General features: G+C 52.4%; 1 protein-coding gene across 7 annotated transcripts in view; it reads right to left on the bottom strand.

Moving 5' to 3' along the window:
- The window catches only part of LOC143148348 (Krueppel-like factor 6), a 371579-nt gene that overhangs the window by 11742 nt on the left and 332931 nt on the right, over positions 1-26906 (bottom strand). For 4 of the 7 annotated variants that reach the window (XM_076314628.1, XM_076314624.1, XM_076314626.1 and 1 more), the window contains exons 2-5: positions 14494-14667; positions 14101-14346; positions 12165-12376; positions 10734-10960 (exon numbers count right to left, since the gene is read on the bottom strand). In XM_076314628.1, the coding sequence (XP_076170743.1) occupies positions 10734-10960; positions 12165-12376; positions 14101-14346; positions 14494-14655 (847 nt within the window). In that variant the 5' untranslated portion in view covers positions 14656-14667. Of the gene's footprint in view, positions 1-10733; positions 10961-12164; positions 12377-14100; positions 14347-14493; positions 14668-14798; positions 14819-26906 lie in introns of those variants that run through there. The other 3 variants (XM_076314629.1, XM_076314631.1, XM_076314627.1) reach the window with 2 other exon arrangements.

Here is a 26906-nt window from a genome sequence, read left to right as displayed (position 1 = left end):
CTTCCGTGTAAATAATACACGGCCCGGGCAAGATTATTTCGAGAATAATACACGACCCTTTGATAACAACTTTAACTATTTACCGGTCGACTGCGGTGGGAATACCGCAACAAGGATGCGAATAATCGAAGAGTGAATTAATCAAGAGGCGGAATATTAGAAATTTATACATCGCAAAAGTTCGGCCGGAAAATTTCCGCCCCGCTTCGGTAGAGTCGTCGATGGAAAACAAATTTGATCCCCGTTGGTTTGTTTTCGTGCTCGAAGCTTCCGTTTCGGGCGTCGATAAATCTTGTACCCTCGATGGAAAGACCGCCCGAACGATTCGTAAAATATTCCACGGATGTGAACGCCGCGTGAATCGAGCCGAGCGAAGAGCTCCTTTCGCTATCCTTCGTCGATTTCTCGGACGTTCGTTGTCGGTTCTATCGTTGCGAGTTAGGTGGCGGCAACGAGCTCGTAACCGCTAAGATTTAGAGCCGAGAACCACGGAGAACGAACGCGGAGTAGAAAACAGAGATCAGCCCTCGCCACGGTCGAGTGCACCGTATCGGGAAGAACCTACGAGAAGCACGGTTCCAGTTTGCGGTACGAACGAAAGAGTGGACGCGTTCAATCGGTCAGATGCGCTCGTTTCGAACCGGGACGACCCGAACGACGCGAGAGGGAAGCCACCGGCTCCGGGTCAGTTTCTCGCGCCATTATTTACGTATCGCGATATCCCGATGCACACCAGTTCCAATAACGGAGCGCGTTCGAGCACGATGCGACAAACTCGACGATACGAGCAACGTTACAAGGTCGCGCGACACTCGCGAACTTTCCAGATTTCAACGAGTACAACAAATTCCACCTAAGAAACGATCGAACTTCTTTTCGTTCGATTTTTCGGGACGCGACACTTTGCACGGTAATAGCGTACGAGTTACGGTACGCGGTACGAGAAAAAGGAATATTTGGTAAACGAAAAAAAATACACCGAGGATACACGTGGAGTATAATTTTTTCCGCGCACAGATTCGTTCTCGGCTATCGCAATTGTATTTACGCGAAAAGCGTGTACACGGGAGATAGTATTCTGCGATTACGAATTAATACTTGGAAACATTTCGTAGCAACGATACAGCCCCGTCTACGGACTCGGTGTTATCGCGCGTACGCCCCGGGCAAGATTCAAAATCAATTTCCTCGGATACGGAGCCCCGTGCGTAAAAATTACATTCCACGCTTTCGATTTATTTTTCGACGCAAAATCGCCTCACCGTGGATCGGACCTGTCCAGCTTTTTCGCATTGGAATTTTTATCCATTCCGAGAGGAGATTCACCGGCCTTGGCCATTCGGAGAACAACGATTCTTGTAAAAGTAACGTTCGCTTCCATCGCGCGTAATTTTCGCGTTGATAAATTTCAAAGAGACTCGAAAACTCCCGATCGGGCAACAACTTTGCGCGATATTTGTTTCCGGTAAACACGTACCCACCGCAGAGCCCACGAACCCGGTCCACCCCCTGGTCGATAAATTATCAAGGTTCCCTTTTTATTTTTCGCGCGGGAACAATGCCGGTCGACTCGACGCGAAATTTGAAAGGTTTCGATGCGTCTCCCGCGGTGAATGCCGCAGAGGAAACGGTCCGGTAATGTACACAACGATCTCTTCCGAACGGGCAGACGCGTCGCGAATAACCACGCCGCCATAAATAATTTTACGCTCTTCCCTTCTTCTCTCTTCGGTTTTGATTTAAGAGGAATTTCACCTTCGAAGCCCCGAAAAACAGAGCGCCTCGATCGTATCTTTTTTGAGAAAGCTATACAAAGGGTGGTACCCTTGGAAATACGTAAACGAGAAATTAATAAGCGTGAGTGATTATTTGCAATTTACAAGGAAAGAAAAAACGTTTGTGATCGTTTCTACGACCTAGTTCCGGTCGTCACCGAACGCGTCGGGACGCGTCGATCGATACGAAACGATCGAAGGAAAGTATGTATCTTTAAAGCCGGATAAGAGACGCCGCGGTTCGAGTCTATCCGCTTTCACCGACGCTGGCACGGGAAAATAAAAGGTTCGTCGACCTTCGACGCGACTTGTTGATTCGAAGAAAAAATAATGCGTAGGCAGGGCGAAGCGTTCCCATTTTGCTTTCCGCTTTTGTTTTCGTTCCGGTTCTTGTATCGAGGCGTAGCGAATCTCGTCCGATCGATGGCGGAGAAATCCGTCGGGATAACGAACCTGTCGTTCCTTAATTTTCCAAATATATTGACATTCCATCGGCACGGCGCTAAGGCCGGACGATTGCGAAGTTTCCAGCGAAACGATTGGACTCCGTCGAAGGATCAAAGTCCCGTCCACGGCTCTGGACGCGAGAACAATGGTGTTTGGAATGGAATTCCGGAACAGAAAGTCCCTGTAATTGGAAATCTCTCTCTTTTCCCCTTCTTCCGTTTCTTCTTCTTCTTCTTCTTCCAGCTTTCCTCGCTTCCTTTCAGCGTTCCCTACGCGCGTATAGTTGCCGCGAGACTGTTGGACCAACGGATCGATAGTTCCTCGATTCCCGCGAGGAAATCGCATAGCTGGGCTTTGCCGGGGCAAAAACAAAGAAATCACCGAGACGCGATATCGACGTCCAAAGTGGATAAACAAGGAACGAATCCAGTTCCCTCGAAAATGTTTAACACTCTCGGGACAATATTTTCGTTCGACGTACGGTGGATGTCTCGCGAAAGGCAAAAATTCAACTCGAACGCAACCAATAGCTGCTTCTCGCGCTTTCGAAATCGATCGATCGTCCGGTTGAAACATCGAGCCGAACTCCTCGCCGAGAAATCGTACCGTTACTCGCCGAAGCGCGTACAATATCTTCTCGTGTTTGGTAATTATTCGTTCGTTTGGTATTTATTTTCACCAGTCCCGTTGTCGTTTAAACGGATTTAAATTTCATTCCCGCAACAGCTGCGGAGGATTTAAACCAGACTTCAACAGGTTAATAGAAAGGACGTCTCTACAAGGAATTTACGATTAATTTATACGCAACCGCCCACGGTTGCTACTACGCTCGAAAGCTCGTAATTGCTGAAAAGAACACGGTGCGATTCTAACAAGAACGCGAAACGAGATTAATAATCGAGCACTCGACGCGGCTGCCGGAGACCGGCGGACGAATTGGGAACCGGCTGCGAGATTAACTCGGTGTTTTCCGGTGTCGTTGTTAAATACACTTTTGCGGATTCCGTTCGCTCGGTGTGCTCGGGACCCGCGTCACTTCGCGCACCGTTAGATCCGCGAGTCTCGAACGATATCGATCGGTGAAATATTTCATCGGAGAGAAAGTGTTGCCCGAGACTTTCCAGCTGTTCCATTCGTTCTCGCCTCCGGCTCGCGCAACCGCGCGATCCAGACCCACGTCTAAACCCGATTCGAGGCGATCGACGAACGCGAAAAGCAATCAACGAGCGCGTCCATCTCCCTCTTCTTCTCGCCTAAACGCGAGATCGATCGCGACTCGAATCCTGGCTCGCGGCAGCTACCAGACCTGCGGCATCGGTGTTCCTCTCATCAGCGGCGTAGCGAAGCCGCGCGCTATTTAGAGTTAACATCTTATCGGCTCGTTAGAAGGGAATTAGCGGACCCAGACGATGGCTTTGACTGTTAAATCGTCTAATCGGATCACATCGATTCGCCGTTAAGACGCCGCGACTCCTCGAGTCGCAAACGGAGGAGGAACCGAGGACCCGACTCGGGTCAGGGTGGAACGACCTCCTCCTCCTCCTCCTCCTCCTTCTTCTTCTCCGTCTCCTCCACCACCTCCGGTGCTCGTCCGTTCGGGTATCTACATGCCCGAAAGATCCTCGAAAGGAAACTTCGCCGATGGAATCCGTAACGAGCCCTCCGCGTTGACTCGGCCACACGATCGCCCGGGCTCCAATCCGACGATTCGCCTCGTTTCGTGTCCCGGTACGCGAAGACTCCTCTTCCTCGGAAACCGGCAGTAATTAGATTCGCCGACCGAGATCAAAGTATACCGGCATTTCCATCTCTCTGAGAAACTTCGCCAAAGTTTTCTCGAGCCCCCTTCCTTCCCGTTTCGTCCAAGTTTTTCGTCGGTGTCTCGAAGATCCCCGGTCCTTCCGCCTCCAATTTTCGAGGGGGGCGACGCGACCGGTGACTATAGCTGCGCCGTCTTTAAAACGGTGTTTTCTTTCCATTCGCGCGGAGAATTTTGCAACCATCGACCCGGGGGAACGAACGTTGCGCAGATCGAATCGTGGAGGACCACCGTAGTGTCTCGTCGTTGGTCGATTCGATCGAGGAACGTTTCGCGCGATGTAAGTTGCGTTCGAGGCAGGGGGGCTGGTTTTTGATCTCTTTCGTCGCGTATTTTCGGAGACGTCGCGGCAACAACCTCGACCTCGACGAAAGGGGGAAACAAGAATTCGAAAAAAAGCTGCACGCCGCCATCGTCGCGACCGCCCTGCGTCGGGGCAATAAACTCCCCGACGCTTCGGGGGAAACTGCGAGTCCGTGGATCCCGTTGCGGGGTTCGCAGGGTCCAAGGATCTTGAAACGAGCGAGCGCGTATCCGAAGGTCCGAGCTCGCGTAATAAACAGAGCGCGGGGCGTAATATCGAGCCGGTTATGCAGAGAGACCGAGAGCGGATTAAGCGGGAGGGCGCCGTTTGCCCGTCGAAACGTTACACGGGCCACGGGCGAACGATTAACCGGGAAATCCCGAAAATCCGTTACACGGGAAACCAATTACGAGAAAAGTAATAGGTTCTCGCGTCGGGGCGGGCACACGCGGCGTAGGCCCTTCCCGGGGGTTTTCGGGGAAATAAACGTACGGCGGGCCGCGATACGTGACGCGGACGTCGTCTGCCGCGGAGCCTTTCCTGGCGCAGAGGGGATCCTTGCGTCAGGACGAATTCATAACAGAGTCATAATTGCGGGACGGGGCCCGCGGTATGCATAATCCCGTAGTTAGCAGTTCTGCTTAACGATCCGCGAGAAGCAATCCCGACGTAGGTACCTGCCACGCTGCACGATGGAGGCGTCCCGGCCAACCTCTCTCTTATTGCCTACCCACCCATCGTTTCTACACCCTACACGCAACGCCACCCCCACACACCCCCGCCCCGTTCACCCCATACCTAACTCCGAGCTCTTTCTCTCTCGTTCCCGCCGTATTTCTCTCGTCACACCACCACCACCACCCCCGTCTCTCGTTTTCTTCTCTCCGTTTTTCTCACTTTCCGCTCCTCTGCGTTCTCGCTATCCCTCCCGCTTCGTCTTTTTGCAACGGGACGGGGGTGTAATTCGTGGCACGGAGAAGAGATTTTTAGAGGGTAAAAACGGCTCGGAAAGGTGGAATTTTTTCGCGGAAGGTCTTGTTTTCGAGAAAATCCGGCGAGAGCGGTCTATGCGCCCTGCCACGGCTCGGAAGCGCACCACCCCCCTCCCCCCACCCGCCCACGGTTGCCACACAACGGGTCTTTGTCGCTCGGTTCCCCATCCGAGAATCTATCGACTAATTTATTCCGAGCTATTGGAAAACGCCACCCTCGTTATCGTGTACGATTTTAATAGGTTTCGATCGTCGCCGGGTATAATTGAAATATAATTATTAAGCAGTTTAATGCCTGGGTTACCGATTTTAACAAACGGATAATGATCGTTCCGATTGCAATTTAAAAAAGAAAGCGTATCCGGCATTCGTTATCTTTCTCGATGCAATTTCAGAACGGTCGGTTCGTTTTAATCGCGAGTCCGTACCGATAAAAAGTACGCTCGCCGATAAAGAGAAACGACAATGTTTTAAATATTACGACGGTCGATATCGTGGCTAGGAAAAATATCGCGGATCCCGGGAAAGTAGAAAAGTTACGGTTTCAACCGGGAATCGAAATAAAACGCGGAGACGATCGAATCACCCTCGAAACCGAGTGCGTTTATCTTGCGTGCTGCACTTATTTCCCGCGCCGCGCAATTCCAAGTTAACCGATGTTTCGTACCGAGCGTCGTTTCATATTTTCGACTTATTTTTCCAGAAAGCGTCGTTTCCGTCTCGGTTGATCCACGAATTACGGTAACTCCGCGTTTCTCTCCCGCGTCTGTCCACCCTCTCCTCGCCACCTTTCCTTTTCGTCCCTCTGTAATATTTTCCCCCCCTTTCCGTTGCTCTTGGTACGCCGCCGTTGCTCCTTCGTCCTCTCGTTACCTCATCCACCGTAATACCGAAACCGAAATTACACATTTGCGCGCTTTCCTGTAAGCGCGCCGCGCGTATGGATGCAGATGAGCACACGCGGCCGGTAGGTAAATAAACGCATATGAAGCCCCGCGCACGTGTACCTATTCACGTGAGCAAATATATGTGGACACGTATACACGCTTAATCACCTGTGTGTACAATATTATAGAAACGCGTGGACGTGTGCGCGTCCGTGTATCCGTGTACGACGCGCAATTCGGGATTCGACGTAACGACGGAACGGATTTCGAGGCAAATTTAGGGAGGATACGGTGCGCGTATAGCAGCGGTTAAACGTCGGGGACATTTCTGAAACCCTCCCCGAAGAGCAGCGTGCTCCGAAACCGATGTAGAACCGAGCGGGACGAACCGTGCGCAACTTTCGAAATTCTCCTCGGTTATCGATCGCGTAAATCCCCTCGATCTCGTTCGAACCAGAAATTTTGACACTGCGCACGATACGTAGAAGAACAGAACTGCAGAAACGCAGCGCTCGTATATCGTAGAAAGAGCGTCGTACGACGTAACGTTCGATTCGAAGGAAAATATTTCTAACGTATCGTTCGATTCGCTGGACGAGAACGGTCCATCGATCCGGTTTTCGATCCCGTGTTTATCGGTCGGCGAACCACGCGCGTGCACGATCGATTCCACGATAGGTGGATCAACGTCGTGGTAAAAAAAAAAAAAGAAAGAAATTCTGCTCGCACCTACGCGTCGCTCTGCTACGAGACCGATCGTCGCGAACTAAATATACCTTCCACACCGACGTTCACGCGCACGTATCGGCGTTTCCGGCATTCCGTTCAGGCGCACGGACGCAACACGCGCGTAGATCTAAATAACGCGCGCGAGCGTACACCGGTCACGAACGCGAGACGTGATCTCGTGCACGCGCGAACGCGCAGCTGCGAGCGTCACCGGCGCGGGCTGGCTCGTGTACGACGAAAGGGTTCGAAGCGTGACGCCGAAGAAATCCACGGACAAAGAGAGGGAACAAAATTGGGCTCGGGATGGGGAACGGGGGCTGAAAAAAGAGAGAAGGAAAAGAGTCCTCGTTAATTACGGTCCCTCGGCGTCCCCGTACGCCGCAACCGACCGCGAAGAGCTGCAGGACGAAGGAGGTGGAGCGAGCTGACCACATGGTAATAACGTGCTCGGTCGGTTCTTCGCTCAAAGTGACGCAGCTTACGGAAGTGACGACGGAGGAGCCACGGTTTCTTGCGTGTAATTACCCGGCTCGCTTTCTTTCGGCGTACGCTGACACGGAACAAACCCGCGGAGGAAGTTTTCAACTTTGTTTTTTGAACGTTTGGTGCCTCCTGCCCGGCTTGGATGCGTTTTAATTAGGTTCTCCGCTTGAAACGGTGACGCGCCCCGTAACCACGGTGAGTGGTTAAATTCCTGTTGGATTTTGGAAGCCAAACGGTGGAAACGACGAATACCTCGTTCCGCGTAAAATATTTGTTGGAATACAACGACATCGAACCGTGCAGTACTTGAGAAGTCAAGGAATGGTTGGTGTGCCGACGTGATCGTTACAATCCGTTCAGTTGTTCGTAACCATACTCCGCTGCACGACTGTATTATATTTGTCTAAAAATAAACGTCCTATTTAAATTTTCTCTTGTGCTAAACAATTCCATAATCCTACAATATATATTACATGGTAAACGACCGTAAGTTTGCCCGATCGTTCGCCCAATTACGATGATCGAGATCGAGTAGGAATCTTTGTAGCGTTTCGTAAAGAAGCGTGCAGGTGGAGCGTGAGGACGAACCACGGCTCGCAATTGAGCCTAACCCGTGAGCAAGAAAGCGAACCGAGTAAACTGTGATCGAGCAGGAATACAACAGTACCGAGCGAGGATCTTTAACGAGATTCCTAAGGGAGTGGCCCGAGCGACGAGGTGGAAATTATCGCCTACGCCCGTGGTCTACCTTCCTCGGTACTTTCGAACGCGATAACGTAGCGGAGAAATGTACGATTGCGTTTGAAATTGAACGCTCAATCGTCGAAAAGTTTGGAAGAATCGGACGTTGGTTCGCAGGGAGGAATCGAACACGGAATTCGTCCGGTGTTTACGGTTTCGTGGCACACCTCGAGCCTTTCCGAATAAATCTCGGCCCCGATATCTACCGAGCCGCGATAACAGACTTCGAGCCGGATACCGTAGCGGATGGCTCGAACCGATCGCCGGATCACCGCAGCGGCGGATCGTTCACCGCGAAACTACGATCCTCGCGCGTTCGACTAAATCTTGGAAACCGGGCTCTCCGTTAGTGTCTTCCAATGAAATACGCGGAACTTAACGTAAGCCAGGTTACGGAAACACCAAAGGCCGATTATCCCGCGATCGATCGCGGAAGAACACACCGTGGCCCGACTAGTCTTCCTCGCCGTTAAACATGCATCTTCCGGTTCCGCGCAGGTGGGCCGCGACGTTCATTCGGTTCTACCACGGGGTTCGAGCACCCGGCCGCGGATACCAGCCGTACAGGCTCCCTTGATTCAGCCCCGTAATTAATTATGCATTGTTGTTAGCCCGCGATAAGGGAGGCAGGGAACGCGTCGGGGAATTTGTCCCGAGCGTTGCTACGCTCCTTCGTCGTACCCGTGACAGACGGCGGAGGATAATCGCGCGCGACTAACGGTTAAGTAAATCGCGAAGAAAGGACCGCGCGAAAACCCGACGCTCGACGACAGACGGCCCCTACCTACTCTCTCTCTCTCTCTCTCACCGTACGACCGTGGCGTTTATTAATGGCGGTGGCGGTATTGATAATTCGCACGTGCGTTACCTTAATTGCGGAAAGAGTGATAAATGTTGATCGCGCTCGAACGGCGAAGGGACGCCGCGATGCAAACTGCGCGCACCTAGCCCGCGGCCATTACGCGAACCATTACGCGATCTCGTGATTCACGACGCGACCCGGCATCGCGTTGCACACTTTTTTTTTCTCGAAGCGACGACCGTAACGTTACCTCGTACCCGAATCTTACGCGTGAATTTTCCAATTTAGATTACCAACGATCGACGAAACTTGACAGGTCGCTCGATAAGTTTCGTCGTTCGATCGGAAATGGAATCAGTAGGTTCGTTGGTTTGTCGGGTTGTTCGGAAAGTCGTTTCGTTTCTTTTTTTTTTTGTGGAAACGAAACACGATTTTCTTTAGAGTGTATAAACATTTTATTAAATTACACATTCCCCATTTTGGAAAACGAAATCACTTTTCGAACGACCCCATATTTTTCTGCAGGTGGTACTACCGTTTGGCGAACGTGTGGAACTTTCGCGTAGATCTATCGACTCGTTCGTGTGTTCACAGTTGTTTATAGTTGAAGCGTCATGGTACTTTTTTACGATGGAAAATACGACAAAACTTATCGAACGGTCTAGTATTTCGATCGATACGTTCCGCTTAAGAGCGACTCGTTTAAACGTCCTTCGATTCGCGAATTTTGTTCTAATTCCTAACAAAACGACACGCATTTTCACCGAAACAAAGCGAGCAACGTTTCCTGTTCGCGAAACTGTCATCGTCCGAACGGAAACTGTCAATTACGGCGCGACTGTGAGAAAACACGGGTCGCGGTGTTCGCGTCGTTCGATGAATTTTCCAAGAACCGTGCGGGAAATTACGCACGAGGACCGAGCGTAAATTCGCGAGCTCCATTTTCGTAACTTCGAATCGTTCGGGAAGATTCCACCCGGCGAATATTTCAGTCTTCGATCCATCGGGCTCCGTACGATTTACGACGGCCGGTAGAGTTCCGAACGTCATCGCGAAATTTCTATTTTCGTAACTTTCGAAACTAATAATCGAACCGTTCGAGTACGCTTGCGTAACTCGCGAATCCGCCGGTCTCGAACGAAACGCGCTTCAAGTCCGATAGGACTCGACGGCGAGTTCAAATTTTTTTCATTTCGCGGAACCGAATGCACCGAACTCTTCGCAACGGTCACTTTGATCGAGAATTTCCCCTCTTTCGACGAATCGTTGGAATCTGTACAGAAACTTCTTCAACGGATATTAATCGAAGCGCGATAAGACGATGCTCCGTTACGCCTAATCGTTTCGTTGAAACTGTTCGCGGTGTTGAATCGTTCTATTCGCGATGGTTCAACTCTAGCGAAGACTTCCCTTTTTCGTCCAGAAGCCTCTCGCTTCTACGAGCGTCTACGTAAAACACAGTTCGATCGACTAAGTAATTGAGATAGTAATTTTTACGGAATAAATGGCTCGTTAGGGGTGGTTCTTCTTTGATTCGTTGCTCGAAACGTTTATCCGGACGAGTACGTTGGTCGTTTCTGTCTCGAACGGATATTAATCGACGCGCGATGAAACGATGCTCCATTGTGCACGCTAGGTGGGTTTTCGTCGAAACTGCGCGCGGCGTCGAATCGTTCGATCGAGACGAACTGGCCGATCGGTCGATTGAATCGACGTCGGTGCGAGGTAGCGAGAATCAGGGACGAGTCACTTACCCGTGTGCGTCCTCTGATGGGCCTTCAGATGCGAGCTCTTGGTGTAGACCTTCTTGCATCCCGGAAATTGGCATTTGTGTATCCTGCGCTTCGTGTCGGGAGGACTGTGCTCGTGGCTCCTCGCGTGGTGCCTGTTGGCCACGGTGCTCGCAGCTGCAGTGGTCCCTGCGTGTGCGTGTTGCGTGCCTGCCACCGCGGGGTAGCCGTTCGCTGTGACGGAGATCAGTCTGGAAGAAAAAAAGACGGGACTGCGTCGTTCTCGTTTCCTAATTAACCGCGGTATACACCGTTAGAGCGAACGAGGAACGTCCAATTTGTTCGCGTTCCGCGCACGGAACGACTACCACTTGGAGCGCGGACGATCTCTTCGCGGAACGATTACGGATATCTCTTGGGTCTGGTCGCCGATCGAAGTACCAGCGACGCGGACCGACCACGCGCTCAGATATCGCGAGAATTTTTACAAACTGCCTCGGTACCTACTTCCTCGTTCTCGGGATTTCTTCGAGAACGGAACTCGGATTGAAAAAAATCGCCCGTATAAACTACTCGTTTACTTTTACGATTTCTTCGAGAACGGAGAACCGATGCGACTCGAAAGCGGACACCGCTCTAATCCAGGGCGTAGCGCGGATGCGATTTAAAGGGCGATTCTTCGATCGCTTTCCCAGGTCGGTTTCCCTCGCGTTCCCGATGCATCAACCGAGCCGCATAAATTTGAATAAAACGGTTTCCCGACCAACTCCGAAATCCCGCTCGTTAATCACTCGATCGCGTTCGCGCAACGTCGATCCTTCGAGAACTTCCAACGAATGCGATATCTCGTAGCTACGAAACTCTCGACGATCTATATTTCGTAGCTGCAGCGCTATTTTTCTTTTCGTATTACGCTCGACGTATGCCACCGACGTCTACCGGCCGCGATTTTATCGTTACTCCTTAGCGAACGAAAACGGGACTCTTCTTATTATCCGAACGAGACATCGGCAGATGGAATCGATAAAGTCCTATTATTCCATCCGTTCCGGTAACCTTCCATTCTCCGGTGTATTCGGAAAAATGAAACTCCGTTGTACGCGGAATAATATTATTCGAGCGTTTCGAAATTTCGCTCGAATCTCTTCGCGTTGCATTGTATCCGTTACCGCATCGAACGGTCACCGTTGGAAGTATAATATAATAATAACATCGATACGCGATTATCGTAAAACTCGAGAGACGTTGACCAGACCGTTGGTAGCTTTCGTCGCGTGTCGCGAACCAATAGCGGAAGACCACTGGCCTCGAAGATACCGGAAGATTCGTTGGTCGCGACGAGTCGTATCGTATCGGCCGATAAGACAAACGAGTACGGTATCTAACGACTCGCGACTCGGTTCTCCAGTGGTAAAAGGATCGAGTAATCGAAACGGGAATCGTTCGTGCGCCTACCTTGCGACACCCTGCGCGTTGCTGGTGGTAACCCTGACGATGGCGCTCCTGCCACCCGTTCCATGAAGGTTGAGGTTGTGCACGTCGAGCATCGAACTCCCGCTCGACGAGTGACTGGAGTTGGAATGACCTTGACCCGAGCCGGGGCTCGACGGTGGCGTCAGGATCTGACCTTCGCTCTCGCAGCCGCTGTCCTCCTCCTCCTCGATTTCCTGCGCCGCAAACGTAATTCATTACGTAACGGGATTACGATAACGGGTCTCTGATTAAAGTGCAAGCAACTGGTTAAAACGATATCGGACATCGATACACCGGCGCCCGCGACCGTGCAAATCGATCAATGGTAAATGACCCCGTAAACGGATTACACGGCCTACCGTGAGAGAGAGACCGCCCGTGCCCGCACCCGCGCCCGTACCCGCGCCAACGCTCGCGCGCGCGCGTACGCGCATACGCGTTAAATTACACCGTGGGGCGGCGCGCGACCGGAGAAAATTGGGAAGAATCGTTGTTTGTGTAACCGGCGTCCCGATGGTAAATCCGGCGAGTATTTTGTACCCGATACGTTGGAACTGGAGGCCCAGAGCCGAGTTACGGTTACGCGCAAATAGAGTCGTTCTTCTCGGGGATGCGACTCGCTGATTGCGAGTTCGTCGGTCGGACGACGATTATCGAGATCGTTCCGATTCCCAACGCGATTATTACCTCCTTCGGTCGCGCGACGTTAAACGGTGAAATACGTAGAGAAACGTTACTTTCCCGCGAGGTGTAAAATATCGTAACAAAGCAATGGAAATCGAAACGTTCGCAACGGGAGACGATCTTTCCTCGCGTTTTAGAGTATCGGCTGCGCGCGAAACGATAAAACGCGCGGGATATAATTTTCCTCGGTATCTCGTCGATATCGCGCGCAATAATTACATCCTTTTTTCTTCGTATTCGCGTAACCTCCGCGCGCCTCGAATATCGTTTCCATTAATTTTTACACCCGAGCCTCGAATCCTTTTTATCTCCCGGGGTTTCCGTTACGCCGACGAAAAGCGAATAGCGTTACGCAAACGGTCGCTGTTTCTCTATGAATGGGGCAACTTCGTCGATTTTTTCGAAATTTAAAAACCAACCCCGACGGATTATAGTCGAAACGGCGAAGTTTAATTAAATTCCATCCATTGTCGCATCGGGCCGCTGCGGTAACTCGAATCGTTCAGATTGTACGGCTACGCGCGGAAATTAATTCGTCGACCGTGTTTGCTTTTATGCAACTTCGACCGTTACAACGTACAATGTATCCACTTTTCAACGAGAGCGGAGTCATTTTTCCCGAATAAACGATCAAAGGAATCGTTTTCCTTCGACGAAAAAAGATACGCGTCTCCGCGATACATCGTTGCTTCGAATCGTCGCGCGTTTACAATAATTTGGCAATGTTTCGTTCCATCGCTACTCGTATCCACGGGAAATCGCGCGTACAATTGTAGAACCGCGTGGTCGGTTTCTAATTGCGAAGACGATTGCGCGAGAATCGAAGCAACGAAACGTACGATCGAATTTATCTCAATATCCGAGCAGCGTTTCGACGACTGGTTTCCTATCGATTCCGAGCGGTTAAATATTTAAGCAACTTCGACGGATTAAAAAACTGGGCTTAAAATTTTGATTATCGAACGTCGACGACGTGGAAATCGGAGGCAACTCGTTCTAACGGGCTCGATGATGATATAGCTCGGGTGGTGTGTTTTCGCGCGCGCGTTTCTCGGGATTTACGCAAACGAATCGTTCGCTGGCAAAAGGACTCGGCGGCGCGTCGGGGAAGCGTTGCAACGCGATCGAAACGGGCGAGAAAATAAAATGAAAACGCGAGCGCGTCCGGACGCTGTCTCCGATCGGGAGAGATTCGTACGATAAGTGTCGAGATGTAAATCCGGCTTGAACGCACCTCGTGCTCCTCATCCTCTTCGAGATCCTCGCTGGGCTCTTTCTTGAGAATGAGTGCCGTGCACGAGAGGGAGGGCGAGCTGTCCCAGGACAACGCCGAACACGCCGAACTCGCCGACGACATCGACAAGGAATCGAGGTGACGGTCCAGGAGATCCCTATCGCGGCCGTTGTGGTTGTGATCGCCGGGACTGAATTTTATGTCGTCGATACAGAGCGCTTCCCTGTCTTCCGACGGCGTCGTCATCTGCGCCGCATCAGGGACAGAGAATAAAAAGAGGGCTTTCGACACCTTGCTCGTGGCACACGCACGAAACCGGCGGACATCGAGTATGCGTCCCCGTGGGAGCACCGATCGTATCCGCCCCCGGATACTCGCGCGCCGGTTACTCACCTCCACTTTGATCGGCGATTCGAATTGTGCGTTTGCGGTGCCGGTGGAGGCCGTCCACGAGATTGGCGGCGCCCTGAAGAGGTTCCAGGGTGCCGTGTCCAACTCTGTGGGCAACTTTTTGTACGACTGCAGCTTCGGCTCGTCCTTCAGGTACCTCTCCATCTCGTAGCATGTCTGAAACGATCAAAGGGATTTCCGTTAGGCTCTTCGAAGCGGGTACCACGGCTCGGGATACGTCGGCTAGAATCCGATGCGATTCGAGGGCGAGACGTAAAGGTACGATCGGTGAAAATTTTCTTACGCACTTTCGTACCGAACGCGAACAATTCTGGACTCTTGAAGATCACTGTCTATCGGTGCGAAATTTGAACTTGTTTTCAGCGCTAGGGTGCAGGAAAATGCACTTTTGCTCGCGGTAATCGTCGAGATCGACTTCCGACAGGTGCGCTTGCGCGATCGCGTAATTGCGCTCTCCGCGGCCCGATAAGATCGATACGTTCGGTTTCGACGAAGCGAGAACGTATACTTTGCACGCGTTCGCTTCCGTTCGATTTGTTTCTCGTTGCGCAAAGATCGAAAAAATTCATTGCGCATTCCGTGGGTCACGACGAACGCAACGATGCGATCGATCCACGGATATTTTCCGTCGTCGAACGCTGGAAGACGAACGCGTCGCCCGGTATGCAAATCGACGCAACGATGCTTTGACGAATCGTCGCGGCAGTCGAGAACCTCGCGCGCGGGAAAGTTCCCTTCAAGTTGCTCGCTTCCGGCCGATCGAGAGATCCGAGCGGATCGAACATCGCGGCGGAATCGCGGCGCGGTCGGAGTCTTTCCGTACGCGTCGGCGTATCGCGAAGTCTGTGCGAGGAAGGTACCCGATCCGCTCGCGGAACAACGGCAGACACCTGCGGCGACGGGAACTTCTCGAGAAGACGACGACGACGACGATGGCGGCGGGGGGGAAATTATCCGCAGCATCGAAGCGGCTGGCTGCGTGTGCACGCGAGAACACATCGACGCGGTCGACACACCCGCTACGCGCGAGTTTACCGAACTTCCCGCTCGGTCCCGTAGGCCGTGCCAGTTCGGTGCAGTTCCTCCGAGACGCGGAGTGCAAAGTTATGCCGCGCCGCACGGCGTACCGTGCGCGAGGAATTGTGCACGAACCGTCGTTCCGGGTAATCCGATTACGCGGCCGCTCGCGCGGTATTCCGCGAGCCGCGTGTCTCGCGTCGTCCGAGGGCCGCGAACCAACAACCGGATGCTCGACGTCCCTTCGAGAGGGTTCTCCTACGACCTTCCCAACATTTTTCCTACCCTACCGGGGGAAACTTTCCGAGATGCTCGTCCGGTTCCAAGAGGTTCCCCTTTCGCGTCGACGGTTCCAACGAAACTGCTACAGAGAGAAAGAGAGAGTGGCGACGCGCGTGACCCTAGAAACCTAGCCATTACAGGTCGCTTTGTCTTCGTTGAAGGACGTTGAGAAAACTTTCCAACGTAACCGGTGAAAAGAGCGCTAGATTCCTCAAGAAGCGTAACGCTACGAGGACCGTTGGACCATGAACCGAAGCGGGAACGTAAACCCTCGTTTGCCCTCTTATCGTCAACGGACCTAACCCACTGCGAAGCGAACGACATCCGAAATACCCGAACGCACCGTTTCGAGGCTCGTAACGCACCGACGTCAACGCTCGCCGGGAAACTCGTGGCGCGCGATAGCCAATTCTTCCGACGCGACGCCTCGAACCGGGAAATTTAAAGGAAAACGGTGGCGCCGTTTGTCTCGAACGCGGGACCCGGGAGATCGAGAGGAGAACGGAAAGCAGACGGCTCGAGCGTCCGAGATAAATGTGCTTTGTATATTAAAACGCGGCTGGCTTTAATAAAAGTTTCGACGACGACGCAAACACGCCCGGCGGGTTTCCCCGCGCGAGACAATCTCTCGGACGAGTTCTCATTACGCTTCCGTCGCCGTAGTTATTCTCTTCGGCGCGAGATAATTTACGGTCGGACGTTTCTTCTGGTTTCTCGACTCGCTCGAGGTAAACACGAGGACGGATCCCGAGATCGCGTTGTCGCGATCTTACGCGACGGTCTATTACCACGGAGACCGGTATTAATTATTACCACCGCGGTCCTCCACGAGCGGGCTATTTTACGCGGAAACGACCTTCCGTTCTTCGACGAGGCCACCGACGACCGTAAAATCACCGCGACCGTGTACTTGGACGTTCCGCTTCGAGCATTCTCCGCCGATTGATCAGCCGGCGAGGAAAATCGTCGCCGATTTCACGGACGCTCGTCCACGCCCGGCATCGCAATAATTACTCTTTTCCGCGAGACCGCTTGCTCGGAGATGGCCGATCGCGGTAACAAACACGCGAAGACAACCGACCGGCGAGTAGAAGCGGCTCGGTATTTAATCGCAGTTGCATCGGCAGGTAGCAAAGATCCCTTCCCTTTCGCGCGATTTACTTTGACGCGACGACATTTTTCGAAACTGTAATAACTCCGCAGCAACCGAGACCGATTCGAATGGAAAAGTTGCTCGAGAGCTCGAGATCGATCCGTTTTTTTTTCTTTTTATTTTCCCCTCGGCTTCCCATCAACGAGAAAAGACACCTTGAACTTCCGACGGTTGCGCGAATCGAGAGCACGAGTGTTTTCAGTCTACTTTATTGTTGTCGCGAAACGGAAAAAATCGCTTCGAGTAAAACCGAGCGGGAGATACCGCAATAGCAGGGTGTAATTGTATCTCGTTCCCACAGTGGAAACTCTGTACCTCTGGGTTGGGTTAATAACGGTACACGAATGCATCTCTCCCGTGCACCGGTATAAAAATATACTTATCTCCGCGTATCGTGGGTCGTCCGACCTTTCGAAACACTTTCAACGACCACGGAGATAGAGATCGTCGTTGCTCGTTTTTCGTAATCGTCGACGGAGAATCGTCGAGATTTGAACGAAGACGCGCGGTATCGAATTCTTTCTAGGAGATTCGATCGATCGTCGCGCGGTTCGCTCGGGTCTGGCGTCGTTCTTCGCCGTCGTCGTCGTCGTTGGATTTATAAATTCACGTCGCGACGGGATACGCAACGGAAAGGGGGTCGTGCAGCAATTATTGGCGCGCGACACCGCCGGTGACTACGATACCGGGGATTTCCCGATCATTGTAACGCTAATTAAACCGGAGAGATGGCACGCAGACGCGGCGAGCACCGTCGTTGCATTTTGATGGCCGACAGTAACAATCGTTCGATGAATCTGCATAGCCAGCCCGACGCTATAAATTGTTTCCAGCGCGCATTGACAGGTAAGCAGCGCCTGCCGCGGCGCTGTAAATATAATGAGGCCGGCCATTGTAAAATTTGACACGCGGGACCGATGAATTACAAATAGTGTGTGCCCGTAACAATTACGATCCAGCCGGTGGCGCTTGATCCCGCGTTCGATGAAACGGTCATTGATACGAGATTTCACGGGATCGTTGTTGAAACGATATTCGCGGGAGCGGCCCGACGATTTCATTTCCTACGCGTTCAGCGTTATTTACCGACAATCATGAAACGTACTCTGCCTCGTCGCGCGTTCGGAGCGCAGAGTAAACGGGAAGAACTTTCCCGATTCGTCTTTGCGTCTGGAAAACCCTGCCTCGGATCTTGGAAACGTTCGATGTTGGAATCTTCCGTTTACGGATAATTTAACGCTTCGAACGATCCGCGAAATTCCTACGATTCGCAAACGGTAATTTCGACACCGTGAGCGGGAAGGATAAAAGTACAAACTGTTCGCAGGATTAAAATTTCGTAGCCTTTTTCGGGCTAGAGGATCGTTTTACCGTTTCGAAGATCGAAACCTCTCGATTCGTCGTTCGAGTATTCAATTTATTCGGGGACGATATTAAAATTCGCGGCTCGAGTAACCGGCGAAACCACTCGCGTTGCTAATTTTCCACCCGGACTGCGCACCCGCCACAATTTTTTATCCGGCGTTCGAAGGCGGACCGAAAAGGAGTTTGTCTCCTCGACGAGCAAGGATTTTTTCGGGAAGCGCGAAAAATGGTACCCGGGCGAAATTACGGGACTCCGTCCAATATCGTCCTCTCGGGGAGAAAAATAATCGTCCTTGGACTCCTTCATTATTCACGATTAAAGTTCGTCCAGGGAGCCAAGCGGGAACGAGTAACGGCGTTAATATAACTTGGAAAGGAATTTTACCGCCAGCTCCGAAACCATCCCACCTTCTGCGTCGACTTAACTTCTACTAATCGTCATCGACGACTTTGATCGAGGAGGCGATTAAAAATCTATGGACCAATTTAAACAGTTTGCCGCGCTCCCGACTCGCGAACACGGGCCCGAGAGACTTTCGCTTAGAGAACGTTCGAAGAACTCCGAATTCATCGAATAATTCGAATTCGGACGAAACGTTGGCTCCGACGTCGTTCCGATACGAACGACTCTTGAATTTTAATTCGCACAGGGTGTCGTTTTAATCGTACGCGAATGCCGTTTAAACTTTATCGAACTTCAAACTATAGAAACCTCGCGAAGTACCTCGCGAAAGAATCCGAGACGTTCTTTCGATGTAAATTCTCGCCTCGTGTCTTCTCCGCGGTGAGCGAATTCTACGACCGGCTCGAATTAACTTTAACGAATTCTCCGCGAGACTCTGTCGCGCGAACCGATAGTTTGTACGAACGAAACTCGAAATTCGAACCAGAGGTGCATCGAGTCGTTGGATACCTCCGTTGGAACGCGACAAATTTTATTCGACCGCGTCAACGAAAGGGAAACGAGCTCGGTCGTGGCGCGATGCTTGCACGTGTCGCTGAGGTTTGCAAGCAGACAATGGCTACGGTCGACCGTACGTGTCTACGAAATACGAGAAAGGTGCGCCGAGTACGACGAGTTATTTCATGGCCGATAAGAATAAAAAGAAAAAAAAACAAAACAGACAAACCATTCCCGTCCAACGCTTTGTCAACGTGTCCACTGTAGCGGATATTTTTAGGTTTAGAAACGTTCGGACGGTATTCTCGAAGTATGACGGTGACGGATCAATGTTTGGACAGGATTCGATAAAAGTATCCTCTTTCTGCGCGATAACGCGACCAAAAATCAACCACTTCTTTTCGAATAAATTCTCGAAAGAATTCAAGAGAAAGAGTCGAAAAATTGCACGATTACGCAACGAAAAATCAATCGCTGGTTCTTTTCGAATAAGTTCTCGAAAGAGTTGAAGAGGAATGGTCGAAAAATTACACGATTACGCAAGATTGCGAGAAAATTCACTCGCCCAATCCGAAACAATCGCGAGATGATCGTTTGGAAGGTAGCACGTAGCGCGATACAGCCAATCGCGACGTTTCTTTCGACGCGAACGATAATCTCGAACGCGGTGCGATTACGAAGGAATCCACGTTACTCCTGGACACAGGTTCGACCTTTCGCGGTTCGAGGATCGTTCCTCGGAGGCGATTCGCTTCGCGGAAGGTGTTTCGATTTCCTTTGTTTTCCGCGTGTAACGGTGCACCGGGGTTATCCCCGCGAAGAGGAGAGAAACGTTTGAAAAAAATAAGCGAGCCGGTCGAGATTAAGCTTTACGACTTCGCGTGGTCGTCCCTTTCCCATTGGCTCCATTAAATCCGGAACTGCGTAATAATTTAGAAGTTCCACGGCGGGGTCCGCTGGTCCGTGGTCGGTCACAATGGTCCCCGGTATCGTTTTCCATCGAGGCTAGCTGCGAGCGTTCGAGTCACGGAATCCTCCATTACGCTTTTACCGATGACCCCATAAGCCGTCGCCACCGAATTTACGAGGCGCGTGGTGCCCGCTCGTGCCGCGTGTATTTGCCGGACGAAAACACGCTCGTTTGATGATTCAACGCCGATCGTTCCTACGTGGAACCGTAGGTGAGGTTATCGCTATGCATAAGCCAAACGACGTTCGTTTCCCGTCGACAGGGGGACGACACGCTCGCGTTATAATTTACCGTGGAATCGGACGCTACAAAGGGGGCGTCCACTCGTCTCGAAGAGCGAGCAACCTTTCGAATTTTCGAGGAAATCGTTTCTCACCGATCGATACTCTTGCCAAGATGCGACGCGAATAGTTTCGCGTCCCCTGCACCGGTAACCGACGAATCGTTAATAATATCACCCCTCGTGACGATCCGTCCGGAAAACACTAACGGATCGTTGTTCCACGGTCGAGGGTAGCTTTCGTTCGAATGTACAAAAAACGAGAAACTTCAAAAATTGACAAAACGACGGCGTCTTCGAACGAGACGAGTCTTACGTTGCAACTTTCGCGAGAAATGGTTCGTATCGGTTACTCGGTGGTAAAATTCTTCCACTTATCCGAACGATACCCTTCGTTCCTTCGTAACGGATCGTTCGATCGATCTTCGCCCGATAGAAGCGATCCTCGCGTAGGTTTGCAGGAATCGCGCGTCGATTCGCCGCGAGCCATCGCGCAACGGTGACCAAGATTTGGAAGCTCGGATCGGGAACTGTTCGAGCGGCGACATACGCTCGTCGCAGCAATATCACGGGCGCGTTGTTCCCGCCGGTGCTGCTCAAAGTCTCGGGTCGGATGTGTCTGATCGCGGAGGTAAGACAAAGCGACGAGAAAACAGAGAAACGGGGAAAGATCTGTGTGCCGTTTCGCTCGCGCGGATCCCTGAAGGGGTATGTAAACAAGAGGGTGTATGTGACGCGACTCTCCGCAGACCGGGTTGCCGTGGTGTAACGAGGTGGGAGGCAGCACAAAGACATCCCCCGTTCATTCATAACCAGAGGAAAACTTGGCCGCGTATAGGTAAGCTCGGAATCCGTTGCACGACGGTTCCTTCGCGCCAATCCACCGCCCTGCCGTCTCCGCCCTGAGCTCGTTTCCCGGTTATTCCGGCACGGTGCTCCCGGCTGTGCGGATTCAACCCGCTCTTTGTCATCCTTTCTCTCCCACACGCGCTCGAACCCACACCTACGCTCGCTCTCTCGCGCCATGATTTCACCCGGAGTTCTTCGCGCAATAACCATCCTACCGGCGTGAAAGATCGGACGCGTTAATATTCGTTACCGTTTCCGTGCGGTGAACGCGCCACCGTGCAACTTCTCGAAAGAAAATTGATCGATCCGGGCAGGACGGTTCACCGGTCCAAGTAGGCGCCGGAACGTGCACTTTTAACGTGGAAATCACCCGTGGAAACACCGCGACGACCATTGCTTTCGTTTATATGGAAGTTCCGCGTTAAAGCGGCGGATTCGTCCCTCGATTACGATTCGAATCATTTTTGATCTTCGGAGACGATCGGTGCGAAAAGAAAACTTTCAGAAACGATACGTACAACGTGCAAGGAAGAATGGAATATTTGTCAGACCGCGTTAGGATCGTAAGGCGATCGTTGTTGCGCTCGTTCTCGGTGTTTCTCGTTCGCTCGTCGTTAACGGTTCGAAAGACTCGATTTCAGGGAGAAATTCGTTACAGTTCCTCCCTGAATCGTTCCGAGCGAAACTTAAACCGAGAGTTTCGACGAGGGGTGACCGTATCGTAGGAAGAATTATTTCCTCGGACGACGATCCGCGCAAGGTTAATTCGACGTTCGAAAGACCGTCTTTCCAGCGACCCACGGACGCGCACGATAGGTAGTAACTGATCAACAATGGTTAGGTGTTGAACGACGTTTTCGCTATAGACGCCTGGGCATCTGCGAAATCACCTCCGAACAAAGGGGAGAGAATCTCCCGGGATCAGCGATCCCAAACGACGTTCAATTTGCGAGAGATAATGGCCGGCCGATAGAATCGACCTTGCCGATAACCGTATCAGCCGAGAATCCACGTAACAAAGCGGCCAATTCGCGTCGGGATACACGCCCGCCCGGCCAAACGGGAAAAAGATAAAGGAAACATAGTTAGATTAGAACGGGGGAGGCGAACGCAATAACTGCGAGCGAGACGAGGACGAGATCGAAAACGATTCGCGTTTCCCCGACCCTCTTATCGAGGGCCTCGTAGATCCACTCGGACTTTCCTTTCCAGCGCAATTCCCTCCGTGGTTCCCGCGTCCCGGTGGCTCCTCGTTTTCGTCGATGCGCTTCCCAGAAACCGGAATCCCGCGTTACTCACCCCGCGGAGACGCTTCGACGGTAACGATCGCGGAATTCGGGACAGAGCTGCTAGTAACGGTAAAATAAACCATTCTCGAGGACGCGTTTACCGATTCCGACGCTCGAACACGAACACGAGCGCTCGAAATGGACCGGGGACATTAGAAACCCGGACCGAACGAGATGGCTGGAAAGGGGCGGCGGATAAAATCGGCGAGGACTGCTCGAAAGACGCCGAGAGGAGGAACCGGAAGCCGATGGAACCCGCGGAGAACGCTGCAGCGAGTGTTGCGCTCCAACGCGCGTTCATACCGCTGGATGGACTCGATTCTAACGAGACGCGATACCGAGGGCTCTGGATGCTCTGGACATTGCGATGGTAATACCGCGGTCTTGGTACTCGACGCGAGCAGTCCGAGACTCGCCGGGTTTAACGCGGATCGTCACGGACCACTCCGCCCGTTGAACCAGATACAATAGACTCTGTGGATCTCTGCGGGGATGATCCCGGAACTCTAGGGTTCAACGTAGAGATCTTAATTTTATCTTTCGTCGCTCCCGTATCTACGGACAATGCGACGAAAAGTGTCGATTATATCCTCGAGCAGGGTTTCGGTCACGAGTCTTGGACTCTGAATACTCGGCACGGTCGATCTTGGACGCGCGAAACCCGATACGGACGATTTGGGACTCGTGGGTTTCGGTACGGACGATTTCGGTACAGGACCGTAGTGGTCGACGAGAAAGGGCTCCGTAGTCTATCGAGATTTCGGCACTGCTCGACGTTTCGGGGACTTGGGAGTCTCGAGGAGTTCACTGACGGTAGATCCGTGCGCGAGTCCGATATCGTTCGAGTTACAAGGTCCAGAGTCTGCGTCAGAGAGCACGTGCAATCGTGTCGCATCGAATTGTACGGGTTCGTGGGTCGTTCACGTTGGTTTCAACGTTTCGCGTAGAGTAAGTTGGTCGACGGCCGTGGCGGGTCTGCAAGGGTCTGGTGGCCCTCTGTATCGAATCCCCGGTCGGTGGATTATCCAGCTCGGATTCCACGGTTCGGACACGGCGCGTCGGACGGGTCCACGGTCGTCGGTATCGGATCTTACGAGTCGGTGGTCATCGGCGGCGAGTTCCTCGAGGCTCTGGACGTCCGTTAGGTATCTCACGGAGGAGGGATTCGGGTGTATCGCGTTCCACGGGTCCGAGGTTCCTCTTAGGCAGATCTCCGTGGAATTTCGCGTCCGAGAAGCCCACACCTTGGACCTTTCTTTTCCGGCTGCGCGCACGGTGGACGCGAAGTTCCGCAGTAATTCCGCGGTCCTGTCATTAACAGAACCCGCGGTCCGCTGGAGAGAAAATGAACGATAGCCGGGACCGGTCTCCGGCGCAGAACCGTCAATGGTTTTCAGCCCTCCTGTGGGGGCCAGCACGGTGGCAGGCTGCCAAGTCGTTAAAGAGATTCCCGCAACTTTAAAGGTGCCGTAAACCCGCGAATTTATCTCGTCCTTTCCTCCTACTTTCTCGACTTCGTAGCAACGAGCGTGGCTCCCACCCACCCGACCCACCGACACTCCTCTTCCCGCTACGTCCTCGACCAACAAAATTTCGAGAAAAGCATCGCCGACCTTTTTCTCCTTGGCATCGCGAGCTCTCCCTCCCTCGACTCCGCCGGTATATCCTCTCCTCGTTCGTTTCATCGAAAGGGGAACGGTGGGGGCGGAGTCAGGTGCATTCCATGGATATCAGGATTTCGGTCGGTGGAACTGATTAAATGGAATATATCGTGCCCCGGTTCCGCGCCGCGTACACGAACGCTACAATCGGAGGAGATACGAAACCACACGGCGACACTTTGTCGCACAGCGGACAGGATTTACGAGCTCGGTCCTTTAGGCGTTTGAATTACTATCTCGATTTTACGAAATCGAGAGGAGCGTCGAACCACGAGACGCCCGTGCCAAGTTTCCTCTTTTACGCGTACATATATCGCCCGCTCGACCGTCCCGGATTTATCGTATGGAAACTGTTCGAATCGAAGGCTTTAACGATTAACGAGCGAGGAGGGGGCGGCGGCTTCTATCTCCAAGACGGAAAGAAGCAATTTATTTTCACGATTTCTCGAACAATACCGTGAACAGGCTCGAGACCGTTCGATTTCGATCGGTTGCAGTTTCGATGCTCGGTGTCCCCGGAAGTTCCTTCGATTCGTAAACGAACGAAAAATTCGAAAACGCTCGCCCGTCCCCCTGCTCGCGGATTCTCGCTCGGTCATCGATTTCTTTCGGAACGTTCTTCGGTTTAATACCGAGCGTTCGACCCTCCGTCCCCACCCTAACCATAATTTACACCGTAGCGTTTCACCGAGCAAATTTGTAACCGTGACAGATAGAGAACACGCGGCAGTCGCCAAAACGTCGCGAAAAGAGTTACGTTTCTAGTCCCAACGTACACGGCTACGACCGCTGACAAATGTAACGCTCTTGCGTAACACCGGTTAATACGACTCGCGCTGACATTGAATTTTTTCGCGAAACACCGACTCGCTCGATTTTATCCCGACTCCTCTCGCTTCACCGGCGCAAACAAAGCTCGCCTCGAAAGGCCAAAACAGACGTCAGCAGAGTAAACACGGTCAATTTGCTCTCTAATCTTCTGAATCATAGCGCACACACGCTCGACGTCGCAACGACTCGCTGCGTCGAATAAAATCCATTCCTACGGAAAGCTTCGGCGAGCGCGTTCGCCGCGCGGTACACCATCGTGGAAAAAGAACACTGGAACCGAGTCTCGAAAAAATAAACGACGGAACCCCTTTGAGGATCGCGTCTTCGTTTCACGGAAGACAAAAAACCCTCTACGATCTCCCGATTTGGTCACCTACGAGTTTTTCATCGTCCCTGAAACGAAGTCGAAGCTCGGAGGAGATTTCGCGCGGCCGAACGGAAGAAGGAAGATTTCCAACAATGGCGGAATCGTTGGGACCGTTGCCTCCCGACTCTCAAGGGGACTACACCGATGGAAATGGCGGACCGAGATCCCTGCTCGGTCCGTCGCGTTTCGTCGACACACTTCGGACGCGCAAACGTATTCCTTTTATTACGTTTCAACCGCTGTTAAAATACGTTACACGGTTTGCGAAAGACGTTCGTTCGTATCCACCCCTGGAATAAATATTCATTTTTGCCATCGAAGATGAAATTTCCCGAGTTTCCTTCGCAAACTCCCCGTGACTTCACCTTTCTTTTCTTTCTCGTTTCATCGTGATTCGAAAACCTTTCAATTTTCACCGATTCGACCGTTCCCGTCCATCTTTCGTTTTCCTCGCGTTTCGGGGTCGATTGGAAAAAGGAAAACGTTTCTCCACGGTTCGACGACCTTTTAAAATGGAGCCTCCCGTGTTACGCGTTCGACGTTTCGCGCGCGTTTCTTCGTTCTCCTTGTATCGTCGCGGTGAAACAGGATCGTTGAATGAAATTAAATCAAATTTCACCATTGTCGAATTCCGAACCCGAAGCTACCACCGAGAGCATCGATGTACGATTCGAAACTCCGGTCTCTTCCGCAACGCGTGATTCGATTACGAGTAGCGGAGCGTGCGTCGAAGCCTCGTCTCGCGCTTCGTTCTGATCTCGAGCGCGATCGAGCAACCTTTCGAGGGATTTCCACGGGAGTTTCGAGGCTTCGGGAATCGAAAGAACGATCGCGAACACGGATGAGCTCGCTCGGTTCGAAACCGGTGCGTCGAGGACGGTCCGAGAGAGCGTCGCGCGGTCGACGGTTTTGCGCCCCGTTCGAAAATAGAGCAGAAAGCCGTCGTCCGACACGCCGCGGCCCGGGGGTCAGGGTTAACGACGCTAACAAGCCGTGGCTGAGTGACTTACGACTAATTCACCGTCCCTCCGCGGGCTCTCCCACCGTCCATCGGTTCTCCCAGTGGCCCGCGATCCTCCACCAAGAGGACGCCCAGAGAGTCCGTCCGCTCGTTCCGACGACGAAGCGAACGCGATGCGGGCCAGCTGGTCTCGTTAGGGCGCGGTCGCGCGTCCGACGAGACGCACCAATTGTTTGTTATTGTTGTGACGTCACCTCGTTAAGGGCGCTCGCGCGTCCAGTCTCGTTAGCCGGTCATTTGTAACCCCGACGGACGGAAGGGGAACGCGATCGGGAAACGAGGGAAACCGGCCGAGGAATGCGACGGAGGATCCTACCCTCCCCTCACCTCCCCTCTGAAGCGGATTCCTTCCCGGTGGCTCGATAGGGACAAATCGATCGGCGAGGGCGGCGTTCACCGATGTCCAAGG

This window comes from Ptiloglossa arizonensis, chromosome 6 (genome assembly GCF_051014685.1).
Source record: "Ptiloglossa arizonensis isolate GNS036 chromosome 6, iyPtiAriz1_principal, whole genome shotgun sequence".
Lineage (NCBI taxonomy): Eukaryota > Metazoa > Arthropoda > Insecta > Hymenoptera > Colletidae > Ptiloglossa > Ptiloglossa arizonensis.
The sequence above is the reverse complement of the archived record's forward strand: the minus strand, read 5'-3'. Positions and strand labels throughout refer to the sequence as shown.